General features: G+C 42.1%; 1 protein-coding gene across 1 annotated transcript in view; it reads right to left on the bottom strand.

Annotated features, from left to right (window-relative positions):
* Window positions 1-10,910, bottom strand: part of LOC108793732 — a 16,080-nt gene extending 5,170 nt beyond the window's left edge. The window contains exons 1-2 of the mRNA XM_018564759.1: window positions 10,825-10,910; window positions 10,492-10,634 (exon numbers count right to left, since the gene is read on the bottom strand). Of these exons, the coding sequence (XP_018420261.1) occupies window positions 10,492-10,634; window positions 10,825-10,910 (229 nt within the window). The remainder of the gene's footprint in view (window positions 1-10,491; window positions 10,635-10,824) is intronic.
* Window positions 10,911-17,578: the final 6,668 nt, after the last annotated feature.

Raw genomic sequence — 17,578 nt, 5'->3', positions numbered from 1 at the left:
ATACTGGTCTCTGTTATTTTGTTGAAAAATCTATAAATGGTCATTTGCCAGTGCACTTTGTATTTTTCAAAATATAATTTAATGTAAAAATAGAATTATTTTTATTTAAATTCAATTTATGTAAAATATATTTGTATGTAAAAATAGAATTAATTTAATGTAATTTCAATTGATATAAAATATAATTTTATGTAAAAAAATTAGAGTAGGTATAATTGCAAAATACAGTGTAATACCAATACACATTATTGTTTAGAGTACAGGGCAGTTACAATGTAAAATATTTGCTCAATTGTTTATAGCATCCAAAGCAACCCATCACCCGACACACATTTTCATTGTAAAAAACTGGTTTCATCCAGGTGTATTACTTCTTCTAACATGGGGAGGTAGGTTATGTCCTCCCAATGCTGAGAGATCTGTGTATTGTAAGATTACAGGAAGATGCCTGTTCTACCTTGTACTAAAACCCACCCAAGACTGTGATTTAAATCTAATGCCTCCATTCTATGACAGAATTAGAGCAGAAGACGACATTAGCTACATAGTAGAGTTTCATTGATAGAAAATGAATTTATCAATATATAAAAAAAGAATGTCATTGTGTATCTTACCTGCTAATTGATGAAATGCCAAGTGTAGAATGACAATAAACAGCTTGAAATTCTTCATTATGTCATTCATAAAAAAAAACATGCAATACTATTAAATCAATCCAAAGGATCTGGCTTGCATGTTGTTGGTCATTTTTACAAATAACTGTGGCATAATGCAATGTTTTCCACCACGGCCTCAATAGTAGATCTGCAAATGTCTAACTGGCCTCATTCCTTTGGCCTCTCAACTTCCTCACATGATTGTAAAGAGGAAATGTATCATATAAAAACTCTGTAGAGAAATAGCTACTTCTGCTCCATGGGTTACAGGTGAACCGCCAGGCTGGCTTAAAAATATGTCCTCATTTTTACAAAAAATGGTGGAAATATATATACACAATATGTTATAAATAGAACAGATGTTCCAATTTCCCCTTTACTGTATATATACAGTATTAATTGCTTTAGTTGACATAAAGCCAGCTTTGTCAGAATGGATAATTTTGTTAGAAATGACCCTGATTATGCACAATGCCAGCACCCTGGCTACATTTTTGACATCAATGTTTAATTATGTGTGAGTTCTTTTCAACCCTAAAAAATACCACAGTTATGACATCCCTCATACTTGTCAGCAAAGACCCGCTAGTAAGGGCTTCTTTAAAGGTTTGAAGCAGAACGAAAGAAGTACCTATCTGTATTGTCTATATTATGTAACCCCTATATAGTTATATACATGTGCTACTATAGAGATGTGAATTCTGACTATAAACAGTTAATTGCCTCTGTGTGTGAAGAGAGGCAGAGACTTATGGGGATTGTAGTACAGAGCTGATATGGATACATGGCTGGAAGGACCTTGAGAACTGCATCTCCCAGTGGGCTGTGCGAGAGGAAGCAGGAGGACTATGAGCTGCCGTTACTGAGTGCGGGTAGTCTAGGTCTGGGATCGGAAGTGTGCGGACGTCTCTGATACTGTGTGAGTGAAGGCTGCCTGCAACAGGGCCGTGTGGTCACCTCTGTCTGATAGGGACACACAGGCTCTGTACCGCAGTGTGCAGAGACTATTGTCCGGTTGTGGAACGGAAGAGATGGTGATTGAGTGCCTACACTGAGACATAGTGACGCGTCAACAGCGGGGATATCGCGGCCTGGTCGTGCGGCTGATCCAGCCCCTGGAGTGACTCAATCAGCCCAGCTGAGTGAGCGTACTTGAACAGAGCCAGCGGTGATCGTTGGCAGAGATCCTAGATGACCCTAGATGATCGGTGATGTGTTCCAGGAAACCCTAGACGAGCGGTGATGTGTTGCAAGAGGCCATCGATGACTTCTCCTACCTCCCAAGCGTCGTTCTGACGAAAGAGGGCCTTCCATCTCCTGCTGAAAGACATCATCTTTCCAAGATAACCAGGGAGCTGTGAGAGGCCTCTGGGCCAATGTGACAATGTACTTTTACACATCTGCTACACGGTATGGGCCCCAACATTGGCTAGCCTGGGACATTACTACTGGCCAGTAGTCTAGAGGGGGTGTGATACTTCCCAGGGGAGATCTTATTGTTGAATTTCTTTATCTCAAGATTTATCCCTGAAACAGTCTGGCATCGCAGGTTTTCGTATAGGCAATAGATAGCCACAGTGACTGGGTGTCAGAGTGTCTTAACCTGTCATTAATTGTATTGTATGTGACTGGTAAATCATTAACAGCATTACTCTGCATTAATCAGCCATTAAATCCTTTACAAAACTCCTTAAAGGTGTGTTGGTGTGCTGTGGATCCGCCATTGGGCAGTACATTGGTGCAGGGGGACAGAAAGACCCTTTACAACCAGCGACTTTTGCGGGGGTAGAGCTACAATTATATTGTATTTCCATCGAGAGATCATCAATATGCGGGAACTTCCTATTAGAGAGATTGGAAATAGCCCTATCTGCTTCATCAAGCGTGAGAGGAGAATCCAGGAGATCTTTGTCTGTCAGTTGGCCTAAAATCTCTCTAGTTTGCAAGCATTGGCCTCCCAAGGTCACTAGAATGCTCGAGGGATCCATTAGTATTGGGTTGTTAACAAAGGTCAATCCCCCTATCATTGTTTTTCCTTGTTGGGAGTGGGCTGGTGGAGCCAGTAGTCTACTTGTGGTTACTCCCTCAGCCCAATATGTATGTTCTTGACAAAAATAGCTTATTATTACGGTGGGCAGAAAAAATGGAGGTGCCAGTGTCAGCCCTCCCCAGTTTCACGGTGCAAAATACATTTATCAAAATTACCGCCTCTTGGGTCCTGATAAATTCTATCCAATGCTACAAAAGATATCATCTTTGTATCAAAATTATGCTCAAGATCCACATGCCTACTAACTTGACTTATTAATTGCCACTCTTAATCAAGCTTGTTTGGGGTTTTTTTCTTGCTTTCTGCTAAGCTTTTTTCAAAGGCCTTTTACTATACCCTTGTCTAAACAACCTATTCTGTAATGCCTTAGCTTCATTCTCAAATTCAACCTCAATCAAATTCTTTTCTTAACCTAAGGTACTGATTGTATGATATATTATACTATACTATAGGGGAAGGGGAAGGGGAAGTCTGCTGTTAGCCCATTAGATAATATTTACAGATTTACAGAACAACTTTGTGTGTAATGTACCAACAGGTTGCTTACTGATCAAATGTCTAAGAAAGAATGTGCTCATAGATATTGTGTCAAATTGAAGCTGTTGGAATCAAGGATACACATTTTAGATGTTTTTAACTAATTTTTAGCTATGAGTTTAATAAAATATGTTTAAACTAATAATTAGGGAGTGAAGATCAAGTGTCATGAAAGCCCCTTCCCCCGAGGTTTTGTATACCTGGGTGAAGTATACAATTCTTTAAATTTTGGTTCTACAATACGTTTGGGATGTGTCACTTGTACCTGTATCTACTATAACGCTCACACCTCTCTTTTTTGTTACATGTATATTTAGAATTGTGGCATATAGAGGTGAAGGTCTTGCTCTGAGGAAGGGGTTCGTTACCCCGAAATGCATTACCATGACCCCCCGTTGGGGTGAACCCACCACTATACATCGTTCTTGGACCATCGGACACTGTTATTGATATGCCTGGTTTCCTTTAGGAATAGTAAGTATAATCTTTTTACACTTTTATTTCATTATTTGGTCAATAAACATACTGCACTAGGAGGTGGTGTCTGCTCTGTTTTTTGTTGCATGTTGTCAAGATTCCAGTGACTCCCTGGTTGAAAGGGCAGCCCCTTGGTTCCTAGCATTGGTGGAGTGTGCACCGCTCTCATTGGTTTGCGCCGCCCTGAATCTTGCCTACCTTTAATATAAAATGGCAAGTGAACCACAAGGGGTCTCAGATATACTGTACTGTAAATGTACAAGTTGACATGCTCGCGAGACATGTGCACAACAAAAAAAATTGTTTCCAGACGAAACAAATGAAAAAGAAAAACTTTTTCATTCATTTCGTAAAAGGAAACACATTTTTATGTTGTTTCGGATTCAGAGGCAACGAGCCTCCAAATCCGAAACCGCACACTAAAACCGCAGAACGAGCGCTGCCATTTTGGAGTAGATCTTGGTATACACCAAGATGGCGGCGCCCACATGTTCGAGCGCAGCCATCTTGGTGTATACCAAGATCTACTCCAAAATGGCGGCGCGCATGCGCATAACACGCAAATGGCTGATCTGGCCGCCGCTCATTCAGCGCGTGATGTCATCGTCCACCTCCAAGGGGGCGGCGGGCATGCGCAGAACACATCGAAGGCCAATATGGCCGCCGGCATGTTTTGAAAACAAATTTATGTATGCCCGAATATCGTTTTAGTATATTCGGGCATATATCAAATTCATTATTTCGGATTCGGACGAACCACCGAATCAACTGATTTTTGTTGATTTGCAGGTTCACATGTCTAATGCTCGCTCATTTTTAGAGAGAACTGGATGGCCAGAAGGTTCATGTAAATCTTCATGAATTTTATGCAGCGAATAAAAAGTTGGACTTTAGGGAAAAGTTAAACATTCATATAACTCTTTATCAATAATTCCTTCATTGAAAGTTTCTTATGAGGTATTTGAAAATTCCTTGTGAAACTCTGTGACTTTTTGATCAGATATAGGTATATACCAGTTGTGTTTTTTTTTAAATATTTGACAGAACATCCCAATATACTGATCATGGTCCATAACTTCAATGTTACCACTCTTATCTGAGGGTTTGATAACTATATTATGATTCAACTGTAAATGTCGTAATGCATGTCTCTGGTAAGCTGTTCATTTCCTCAGGTTTTTAAATTTCAATTGTTCAACTGTTGTTGAGTTGTCCTGTACTAAAAATGCCCAAATATTGGGATTCCATTGTGGTCCTGGAAATATTTGAGATTTGCCTTTAAGTTTTGGATTATCCCATATAAGTTCCTGAAATTCACTAAAGGCCCCCTTACCTCTTTAATTGTAAATTTTAGTTCAATTAACTCCATCCCAGATAGCAAGAAATTGTGCTGCAAGTTTGAAAATTACTTGCTAAACTATTGCAGACTTGCCAAGCTTCACAATTTTGTTGCACAATTACAGCAAGTCTGCATTGCAAGTCTCCAGACCAGCGAGCTTGCAGAGCTCTTGCTAAAACCTGCAGGACTCTTGCTGTAGACTTGCCAAGCAAATTTGCTACAAATTTAAAAAGTGTCAACTAGAACTTGTGCTGCATGTCTACAACTTGCCAGGAATGTGTGAAGCAAGTTAACAAGAATTACAATTTAACCCTGCCACTAGTTTGTGGCAAGTTATCCTTGCTATCTGGGATATTAGTGCCTTCATTTTTCTCAAATCCACTGTCTTCAGATAACTGAAGTGGGTCCTTTAAGACCCTACAATCTAAAGTAGACAATGATTACCACCACTCTATCGTGTGTTTATCTGTTAATGCTCCCTTTTGATTCCTATCATACATATACATAAACGTAAGATTTATTGCAAACAGATTCATATGTTTTATAAGTTCAAATGTATCCAACTTCTCATACGGACAAAAGTTTTTAGCCTAATTGTAATACTTGTATTTCATCCTCAGAGAGTGCATGTGACAATATATTAATTACATCTAACCCGTTGGAGTCTGAGTCACTCTTATCAGGAAATGATCCAAATTTCCTATTTGTTGCTTTCCCTCCCACGCTCTGTTCTAAAAAATGGATGAGCTCCTCAGGGAGCATTACACAGATCTACCCTCAAAGTTGTACTTTCTTCGGGTCTAGCTCCCAAATTATGTGATGTATTCTCATAAACCTGTTCTTGTGACATCCCTTTCTCCTGAATGTTCCCATTCCTTCAAACCTATTTGTGTTTCATTAGTGAACCCTTCACCTGTTGTGTTAACGTGAATACTACCATCACTACTCCATTGTATTTCAATGATCTATCCTTTGACGATGGATAAGCACTTCTATTCTGTTTTTTTGGAGACGTATCTCCTTTTAATTCTATTTTCATGTGTATCAAAACCATTCCCCCACCTTATTGTGTTTAAAACTTGAACATGACCTCTATGTCCCCTATGTTAAAAACATCTGTGAGCTTGGTGTAGAAATAGAAGAAACTGATTAATCCAATTTACAAGGTTCATCAATATTCTGATTCTGCATAGATTAATCTGTTTGTTTAATCAGATTAAATCTTGTAGTCTGTCATTTATAAACATATCCTTCACAATGTTTTTATCTCATATATTTCTTGTCTTTTTTCATAATTAAATCTTTTGTAAAATTGTCCAAATGTTCCTTCAACCCTTTTTCTTTCTGCTGCCATGAAGATGGTGTAGATAATAGACTGTCATACTGGGAATAAAGTTCCCATATTTCATGATCTAACTTAATCACTTCCTGTTTGTAACCTCCAATCATCATGTCTATCGTATTTTGCAAACATTGTTGTAAATTAGCTTCCCACATTGCCTTAAATTCAACCTCAACATTTTTTATATTTGGAAATATCTGAATCCGTAGGCCCCTAAGGGTTGTAATGGCTTTGAATATACATCTCAAAATATTTAATATGCCAGAACATGCTGGATTTTTTTCTCAAATTTTTTTTCTCAGCTTAACGATAAAAATGTCAATATCAGCTTTATTTTGGGAATTAGCTATTCATCTTTGCTGGATCTGAGACATACAAACCTTCCCAATGATCACAATAACTGTCCATCTTTATTCCTTATTGATTTATTAAACAAAGAAAAATAAATTTAACTATACTTATTTTTATGCTCACCAAAATTCAAGGTGTTTACCACCAACTACTAATTACCTAAATAGCTTAATTATTATTATTATTATTATTATGTACACAATAAAATATATTTTTATATATAAATTGAATTGGGCATGGTGGTGTGTAAAAAGGTCTGTTTTTTTCTATTCTTTCTTATCCATTGATATTAGGATGAGGGAGAGAGAGAGAGGAGGAGATGGAGAGGAAGGGGGAAAGGGAGAGGGAAGATCTAGAGAGGAGAAAGAGAAGAGAGAGTGGAGAGAGCAAGTGAAGATAGAAGAAATAGGAGAGAGGGAGAGACAGAGAGAATAGAGAGTAGAGAGGGGGAGAGAGAGAGATGAGATAAATAGATAGATAGATAGAGATAGAGGAGGGGGAGTGAGAGAAAGGGGGGAGGGAAAGAGAAGATCTAGAGTGAGAGTGAGTGAGACAGGTGAGACTGCTGTAAACCAGGGACAGTTGACATAAATGGCTTATTGGTCTCTGTTACTAAAAGTGTAGTTAGTATTAACCCATGACATTGGTCGTTGTCCATTTGTAGCCACCCATAGCAGTCATGTTGCCCTGAGCCATGTATATGTTGCCTTGGTTACTTCTTCAGTCAACTCCAATATCCAAATATCCAACAGGCTGTAATCCTGGTGCTTTCAGATTCGGAGGCGAGGCTTAAGTTAGGCAGGGGTGTGTCTGAGGAAGTGATGAGTTGAATGGTGATCAGAGGTTTTGGACGACTAGCTTCCTAATTCTCATTCTTACACAGATACTCAGATACACAGCACCAATATTTCAACAAAGAATAGATATGTTTTGTTTCATCTTCATAACAGAGACATCTTCTAACGAGAATTTCTGATAACTATGATAAGAAGGATGATCAGGATGATGAGAGCGATCACACGTAATATTTCCATTGTCAGTAACAGCGCCCCCTTTTCACAGGGGCACGAATCTATGAACAAAACACAGGTAGATATGTTACTAGACTATACAACAGATTATTGATAATCCCATATAAGCTTCTGACCTCCATTAATTTAACTTAAGGGTGCTCGTCCCTCCAGGTGTTTAGTTGTATCTCAGGTAAATCATTATTTATTGTATTCCTACCTGGAGTTCAGCCTAAATATATAGCTTCTGTTGTGCCTCTAACCCCCGATAGTATAACATTTTTCATCTTATTTAGGGAATAAAATGTTCATAATTTCTATTGTGTCCGTAGCACTTTCTTTAGATTTCTTCCTTGTATCTTTGAATATATTAAATATATATTTAAAAACATTTTGGTGTTTGAATATGCTCTAAGTAAGAATTTGTATTAGTTACTCCTGCTCTTTTCCTCAACTCAAAGAGTAAGACCATGAGTAACATTAACCAATTAAATGCTAAAAAGTTGTATTTTTTGCTAATGGCTAAGTTGGCCAATCAGTCCACCTTAGAATTATATTTCAGTTGCAGGTAGACCCTGGCTTCTTCTTTTTCTTCTTCACCACCTTTGTGCATTTCAACAACTCCTATTACACTGTGCATGATAAAAACAGCAGGGATGGTGGGATTTTGGGATATGGGCATAGCAAGTATGCCGATCCAGGAAATCAGTGCAGAGATCTCACATATAGAATCCCAGAGAGATCGAACATATTGTCAGCTGGTTTAACTCTTAAGCATCTACCATACACTGAAATATCAGTTTTGGATGATCCATCCCTTTAAAGCTGAATTCCAACCAGGCTGTGAATAGAGTGGGGGTACTGAGAACCTTTGCCAGGTATTTTATTGCTCTCTGAAGGTCTATTGGGGAAATCTATCCTCATTTCTGATTGATTATCAAAACAGGAACTGATGAGATCTCCCTTCAATGAGGACACAGATAACAAATGGACAGAAGTTCAAATTTTCCTTCACCCCATGAATAAAAAAGTCTGAAGATTTACTTTAAAGACTTTGAAAAATTTTGAATCTTACAGCATGAAGGAGAGTGAAGTGCATTGCAAGTCTTACTTTGCCTGTTTGTTAATATGAACATCCACATTTGCTTTCATTTGTGTTTCCTCTTGTTTTAAAGCCCTATTGAACTTTCAGTTTTAGTCAGTTAAATATATTCCAGCTGCTTTAAAAAGAAAAGTGTGCACATTTTTTAGAAAGAAGCCACATTCTGATTAGAAAATCCTGTGCCCTGCCAGCATGCTGCAGAGAGGGACCCATGCTTTCAGTACGGAAATAGGTTCTCTCTACAGAGGTCTTACACGCCACCTGCTGAGTCAGAGCTAGAGTTCTCCAATGAGCAAGGAGTATGACCTTTGCTAATTGCAGACATATAGGTCTGACTTAATTGGTGTGAGTCAAACCTCTACAGAGAGACCAATGCTTCCACACAGAGAGCACGGCTTCCTTCTCTTTAGCATGCTGGTGGGGGAAATGCTTATGTACTCCAGGCTCTGGCTTCTGTCAAAAGATAACTAGCTGTACGGTTTTGTTGCATTTTGCATACAGTTGGTTCCTATTACTTTTTAAAATGTAGTTAACAAGAAGAAAATACACAGACCCTTCAACATGAACCCATCCAGGAGCCACAAAATCAAACGTCAGCTTGGGTACAACAAATTCATATTCTAGAAGGGCATGTAACAATGGCAGCAATATCAAAGGCCATACCATAGACTGAAGGGGGGATAGCCTGTTTAGTGTTAGGCCAACAAGGAGAGAGTTACAGTAGTCGAGGCGAGATATTACAAGGGAGTGAATTAGAAGCTTTTCAGTGCCATTTGTTAATAAGGGACACATTTTGGAAATGTTACTGAAGTTGAATTGGCAAGATTTGGATAATGTTAGGATGGATGTGGGGCTGAAAGGAGAGCTCAGAATCAATGATTACGTTCATTGTGATGGAGAAGTCTGGGGAGGGGATCCAGAGAGAAGGAAATATTATAAGCTCAGTTTTGGACAGATTTAGTTAAAGGAAGTAGTGTGACATCCATGTTGACATGTCAGTGAGTAGATTAGTGATGCGTAAGGAGATAGAAGGGGTAAGTTGATAGGTAAAGAGATGCATTTGGGTGTTGTTGGCATAGAGGTGGTATTGGAAGCCATGGGAGGTTATCAACTGACCCAGGGAGGAGGTGTAGATGGAGAATAAAAGGGGCCCAAGGACAATTTCATGCTCCCAACTTTGTGGGAACAGTTTGGGGATGGCCCCTTCCTGTTCCAACATGACTGCGCACCAGCGCACAAAGCAAGGTCCGTAAAGACATGGCTGAGCGAGTTTGGGGTCGGAGGAACTTAGAGCGGAGACTGCGAACCCGGCCTTCTTGTCCAACATCAGTACCTGACTCTAACGTGGTATTTGTATGCTAAGGGTTTGTATTGAATCTCAGCTTCAGAGGGTTGTTAACAGAAGGGTTTATTGGTTTGGGCGTTGTACATTCAGGTATGGAACAACTGAATGAATGGTTGGGTATGACAATCCGGGGTTAAGTATATATATACACACAATGGCAGTTCAGTAGTTAAGCTTTTAATAATGATAGCACAGTATTAAGCTTATACTTGTAATGGCAGTTCAGGATCAAGCTCTATATAATGACAGCTCAGGTTAACATTATGTATAGTGGCTTGATACTTGCGATTAGCAGTTCTGAGGTGCGTTGCTGCCACCCGCTGGCCCGAAATGAGAAGTGCAGGTCTTGGCTCAGTTGATGGTAGATGGGAACGAGCTCTCTCACAGGAGGTTCGGTCGGCAGCACGGCCGTGGAGTGGATGCACCTGCCAAGGGGGAAAGAGCGCTGTCGGCCACACCGAGGGGAGCTGAGATGGGGCTCTGTCCGGCCCAATATGTGGGATATAGATGGGGCTCTCGTCCGGCCCAATAGTGGAGTAGAGATGGGGCTCTCGTCCGGCCCAATAGTGGTGTGCTCAGGGGATAGATACCTGGCGTCAGGCTCAAAGCAAGCACGCCAGGTAATTGAATTTGCCGCCCTGAAATAGGAGAAGGGGGAGGAGTCGGATGACGCCGTTCATGACGTCACTGAGCTCCGACATTGCCGCTGATGCTGGCCGGGATCCCTGCTAAGAGGTAGGGACGTTACAGGACCCCCCCCCTGAGGGACCCCTCCTGGGGGCCAAGGGACCAGGCCTCCCTGGATTGTGAGAATGGAACAAGCGAACAAGGCGAGGAGCATGAACCTCGGAGGCGGGTTCCCAGGAATCATCTTGAGGACCGTAGTTTTTATAGCGGATCAGATATTGTAACCGGTTTCTATGAAGACGGGAGTCCAGAATCTGTCCAACCTCGTATTCCTCCTGGCCATTGACTACGACTGGCGGTAGCGGAACTGGAACCCTACCAGGGAAGGTGTTAGGTCGGTATGGTTTGATCAGAGAGACGTGGAACGTAGGATGAATCCGTAAGGTTGGGGGCAATACAAGTTTCACAGCTGCCTGGTTGATTACTGAGTCTATGGGAAAGGGACCAATGAATAGCCCACTGAACTTGCGTGAAGGTGTCTGGAGGTTAAGATGTTTAGTGGACAACCATACCAGATCACCGGTTTGGTACGACGGTGGAGTTCTCCTATGAAGGTCATAGTAAATCTTCTGCCTGCGCTGGGCTTTGGCGATGTTGTCGCGTAAGAGAGGAAGAATGGTTTTCAAGTTGTTGACGAAATTGTTAGCCGCAGGGTTGTTGGTGGGAATCTCCTGAGGGGAGAAAGAAGGATGGAAACCGTAATTAGCATAGAAGGGTGAACTGGTATTGGTATTGTATGCGAACTCGGCTAGAGGAACCAACTCATGCCAGTTGTTTTGTCGATGAGTGCAGTAACAACGGATGTATTGTTCTAGACAGCGGTTTATGCGTTCAGTTTGGCCGTTCGTTTGAGGATGGTAGGCCGAGGATAAACGATGGTCAATCTGGAGTTTGAGACAGAGAGCCTTCCAAAATCTAGAAATGAATTGCGATCCCCGGTCTGACACCATCCTAGAGGGGATTCCATGGAGTTTGAAAACATGCTGTGTTAAGATCTCGGCTGTCTCCTTTGTGGTTGGTAGTTTTGTGAGGGGCACAAAGTGGGCCATTTTAGTGAGAGAGTCAACTGCGACTAAAATCGTGTTGTAACCCCCGGAGCGGGGTAATTCCACAATAAAATCGAGTGAAATGGCCTCCCAAGGTTTGTGTGGTATGGGAAGACTTGTGAGAAGACCGAAAGGTGGCTTGGACTCGTGTTTGAAACGAGCGCACGTTTCGCAGGACATCACATACTCCCGTACAGTCTCTTCCATCTTTGGCCACCAGAAGTACCGGCGAATGAGATCCAGGGTCCTAGTGATGCCGGGGTGTCCAGCTAGAGGAGCGTCATGGGTGAGTTGTAGAATCCTGAGGTGTAGGGGACTTGGGACGTACAACCGGTTATCTTTATAGAGGAAGCCCTCGACATCCCTCTCTAACTCCAGAGAGGGGCTTTCTGTGGCTATGGCCTGCTGTAACTCCTCTTTGAGAGTCAGGGTGGTGCATAGCATTTTTTGTTGTGGGATGATAACTGCTTTTGGACCTGAAGAAAGTTGGGGTTCCTCCAGACGAGATAGAGAGTCAGCTTTACCATTTTTTGAGCCAGGTCGGTAGGTGATGATGAAGTGGAATCTGTCAAAGAAAAGGGCCCAACGTATCTGTCTGGAGGAGAGAGTTTTGTTTCGCTGGAGATATTGTAAGTTTTGGTGGTCGGTGTACACTATAAAAGGTAGCTGGGTGCCCTTGAGAAGGTGTCTCCATGTTTCTAGGGCTGATTTCACGGCTAACAGTTCCTTCTCACCCACTGGGTAATTGATCTCCGCGGGAGTGAGGGAACGGGAATGGAAAGCCACAGGGTGAAGAGGTCCGTCATTGGAGGTTTTCTGGGATAGGATAGCCCCGAGAGCAAGATGAGAAGCGTCAACCTCTAAGATTTATTAAAGGGAAGGATGCGGTAGGTGTAAGATGGGGGCAGAAGTGAACCGATCTTTTAAGTTATCGAAGGCCTCCTGTGTACTACTATTCCAAACATAGTTTTTGAGGCTGCTTGTTAGTTGGGCTAGCGGTTTTACTACCTGGGAGAAATTCCTGATGAATTTGCGATAGAAGTTCGCAAAACCCAGAAATCTTTGAAGGGCCTTCCGGTTCTGAGGTCTAGGCCATTTTTGGATACAGTCGATCTTACCCGGGTCCATCTGTATGCCTTTCTGAGAAATGATGTAGCTGAGGAATGCAATGGTGTTAGATTCAAAAGTGCACTTTTCCAATTTAACGTATAGATTATGTACACGAAGCCTAGAAAGAACCCATCTAACATGCTTGCGGTGGTCTGTTAGGTTGTCGGAGTAGAGGAGTATGTCGTCCAAATAAACGACTAGACAGACATCAAGGAGGTCCTTGAAGATATCGTTCACGAAGAACTGGAATGTGGCGGGAGCATTGCACAGACCAAAAGGCATGACGAGGTATTCATACAGGCCATACCTAGTACGGAAGACGGTCTTCCATTCATCGCCCTGGCGGATTCGGACCAAGTTGTAGGCTCCCTTCAAATCCAGCTTAGTAAAAAATTTCGCGGTTTGTAGGCGTTCCAATAATTCAGGAATGAGAGGTAGTGGGTATCTATTTTTCAGTGTGATTTTGTTTAACTCTCTGTAATCAATTATGGGACGGAGACTTTGATCCTTGTTCCGGACGAAAAACATGCCTGCTGCTGCTGGTGAAGCCCCGGTGTCAATCATGGCCTGTAAGGTAATTCGGGATTGGTCCCACTGCAGAGAGACAAGAATTTTGAAATAATTAGATTCAGATAGTTGGGGATTTAGGAGTTTGCAGAGGTATGATGACTTACCGGGCTTTTTCTTCTTAAGTAAGGAGCAGTCTTCAGTGGTGTGATGCGGCCCCCCGCAGTACATACATAGCTGAAGGGACCTGCGCCTAGCCCTCTCGGTTGGGGTAAGTGGTCCCCTGATCGCACCTATCTCCATAGGTACAACCGACTCAACAGGTGGACCCCGGGGGGCTGCATATGTAATTCCCGTGAGTCTCTCAGCCTTTCGTTCCCTAAGTCTCCTGTCGATTGAAATGCTAAGTTGCATAAGAGCATCCAAAGTAGTGCAGATTCAGCTGAGATCTGTTTACTGGGGTCATCATAGAGGAGATCCATAGCGGCACTGAAATCTCTAAACGAGTTGAGAATGGGATCATCTCTCTCAATAAACGTGTTCGTCCAGGCTCGGGGTTCCCCTCTGAGGTAGGAGATGGCAGTACATACTTTGGTCCTGTCAGTGGCATAGGTACGTGGCTTCATGTCAAAAAGTAATTTACATGCGTTAATGTATTCTCTGTACTTTTTCCTATCACCCGAGAAGGTATCTTGTGGGCTTATTTTAGGTTCTGGTGGGTCAGGTGTTGCTACACGGGTTGGGAGGTTCTCTGTGACATATGACCTGAGAGACCGATTTTCAGTTGAGAGGTCTGTGACCATCTTTGATAGAGCATCAAGTCTTTGATTGAACGCCCCCATGTGGTTAACTAGCTCTGTTGGATCCATTCTCTCCTTTTTTTTTTTTGAGGAGGGTGCTTGCTTTCTCTAACGTGGTATTTGTATGCTAAGGGTTTGTATTGAATCTCAGCTTCAGAGGGTTGTTAACAGATGGGTTTATTGGTTTGGGCGTTGTACATTCAGGTATGGAACAACTGAATGAATGGTTGGGTATGACAATCCGGGGTTAAGTATATATATACACACAATGGCAGTTCAGTAGTTAAGCTTTTAATAATGATAGCACAGTATTAAGCTTATACTTGTAATGGCAGTTCAGGATCAAGCTCTATATAATGGCAGTTCAGGTTAACATTATGTATAGTGGCTTGATACTTGCAATTAGCAGTTCTGAGGTGCGTTGCTGCCACCCCGTGGCCCGAAATGAGAAGTGCAGGTCTTGGCTCAGTTGATGGTAGGTGGGAACGAGCTCTCTCACAGGAGGTTCGGTCGGCAGCACGGCCGTGGAGTGGATGCACCTGCCAAGGGGGAAAGAGCGCTGTCGGCCACACCGAGGGGAGCTGAGATGGGGCTCTGTCCGGCCCAATATGTGGGATATAGATGGGGCTCTCGTCCGGCCCAATAGTGGAGTAGAGATGGGGCTCTCGTCCGGCCCAATAGTGGTGTGCTCAGGGGATAGATACCTGGCGTCAGGCTCAAAGCAAGCACGCCAGGTAATTGAATTTGCCGCCCTGAAATAGGAGAAGGGGGAGGAGTCGGATGACGCCGTTCATGACGTCACCGAGCTCCGACATTGCCGCTGATGCTGGCCGGGATCCCTGCTAAGAGGTAGGGACGTTACACTGACCTCACAAATGCTCAGAATGGTCAAACATTCCCATAGACACACCCCTAAACTTTGTGGACGCCTTCCCAGAAGGGTTGAAGCAGTTATAGCGGCAAAAGGGTGGGCCACCTCAATATTGAACACTACGGACTAAGACTGTACAGTGGGTATAGAAAAGAATCACCCCCTTTAAAATAATCACATGTTGTTGCCTTGCAGCCTAAAATTAAGACAGACACAGTTTTTGTTTTATCCAGTTTCAACTTATAATATCTCCAAGTGAAAGATTTAACACCAACATGTCAGAAAAAAAAAATTCAAAAACAGAATCACTGAGTTGAAAAAAGGATCACCCCTCCTAAAAATGACTTGTAAACTCAATCAGGTGTAGCTAATCACCTTCTCAATGGCACACAATGCCATTTGACTTGCACTGTGATCAGCTGTGGTCATTTTGATTAGCTCAGCATGAAAGAGCTTTCCTGGAGCATTTCAGTCCCTGGTAGTGCAACTGAAGAAATCAACTATGGGTGGCAAGGCACTGTGAAAAGATCTCCGGGATAAAGTTGTGGATGGGCACAAGTCAGCAGATGGGTTTATCAATGCCTAGAAGCACAGTGAAGTCTATTATTAAGAAGTGGAAGGTATTTGGTACAACACAGACCCTCCCTGGATCAGGATGTCGCTCCAAACTGGATGAAAGAGCCAGGAGGAAACTGGTCAGAGAGGCTACCGAGAGGCCTACAGCAACTCTGAAGCAGTTGCAGGAATGTATGACAAAGATTGGTCATTGTGCGTATGTGACAATAATATCATAAATTCTCCACAAATGTGGCTTGTATGGAAGGGTTACAAGAAAAAAGCCACTCCTCAAGAAAGGCCACATGCAGTCACTACTGAGCTTTGCTAAAACGCACCTTGAAGATTCTGAGGCCACATGGAAAAAGGTGTTCTGGTCAGATGAGACTAAAATTGAATTGTTTGGCCTCAACACCAAACGATATGTCTGGCGGAAATCCAATACAGCTCACCATCCAAATAACACCATTCCTACAGTAAAGTTTGTAGGTGGTAATATCCTGTTATGGGGGTGTTTCTCTGCAGCGGGGACTGGAGCACTTGTCAGGATAGAAGGAGAAATGGATGGGGCAAAATACCGTCAAATTCTAGAGGAAAATCTGCTGCCCTCTGCCAGAAAGTTGTCAATGGGAAGAAGGTTTACCTTCCAACATGACAATGACCCAAAGCACACAGCAACAATTACCACACAGTGGTTGTAGGTGCAAAAGATGAATGTTCTTGCATGGGCTAGTCATAGCCCAGACTTAAACCCCATTGAAAATCTGTGGAATGACTTGAATACTGCAGTCCACAAACGGTCACCATCAAATTTAACTGAACTTGAGCAGTTCTGCAAAGAAGAGGAGGCAAATTTTGCAAAGTCTAGATGTGAAAAGTTAGTAGAGACATATCCCAACAGACTAAAGGCTGTAATTAAAGCAAAAGGTGGTTCAACAAAATACTGACACAAGGGGGATGATCCTTCTTCCAACTCAGTGATTCTGTTTTTTATTTTTTTCTGACATGTTAGTGTTATATATTTTACTTAGATTCCATCCAGCATGTTCCCTGTCAACATATGTCAACTGCAGAATGCCTGATTGCGCCCTAGTGCTGGCCATCTGTGCTGGAGGGGATAACAGGAGGCTGAGACCAAGAAGCATTCAGGTATTTACACAAACTGCATTAAAAAATAATTTAACAATTTCAGTACACAAATTATTGATTTCCTTGGTGGTTTTTGATATCTGCATACAGTTCAGTATAATAGTTTATCTAAAGCCGATAATATTGGTTTGGAAATGGATAACACTCCTGTTACATTTGTATGTCTTCTGTATTCCATTAGGGAGATTTCCCTTACCAGTGTGTCTTGTAAACAGAACAGGAAGTGAGGGGAAATCTCCCCCAGGTAAGGGGAGTTGGCACTCCAGCTGTGGTGAAATGACAAATCCCATCATGGCTCTGCCTCTGGGAGAAGTTTGGGCTTCAGGTATACTTTTTTGAAAGCAGTTGGGCCTTTGTACACTCTACTTGCATAAACGTGCACTCAAAGTTAATTTGACAATGGAGATATACATCAGGGTTACATTACCTGGAGAATCTGTGGAATGTAGTTGCTGAACTTGCTGTGTCACAATGAGTTGGATTTGATGCTGTGATTGGCTTGAGATGCTCTCCACCTTACAACAATACACACCGGAGTCTTCTTCTGTCAGGTTAAATATAATAACTTCCAGCTTTTGCAATAGGAGTGTCACTCTGTCTTTGTAATGAGGGTGATGACCCAGGCTTTCATTACCACCGTTCAT

The sequence above is a fragment of the Nanorana parkeri genome, unplaced genomic scaffold (assembly GCF_000935625.1).
Source record: "Nanorana parkeri isolate BGI_ZX_2015 unplaced genomic scaffold, ASM93562v1 scaffold779, whole genome shotgun sequence".
Classification (NCBI taxonomy): Eukaryota; Metazoa; Chordata; class Amphibia; order Anura; family Dicroglossidae; genus Nanorana; species Nanorana parkeri.
This window is presented reverse-complemented; position numbering and strand designations above follow the sequence as displayed.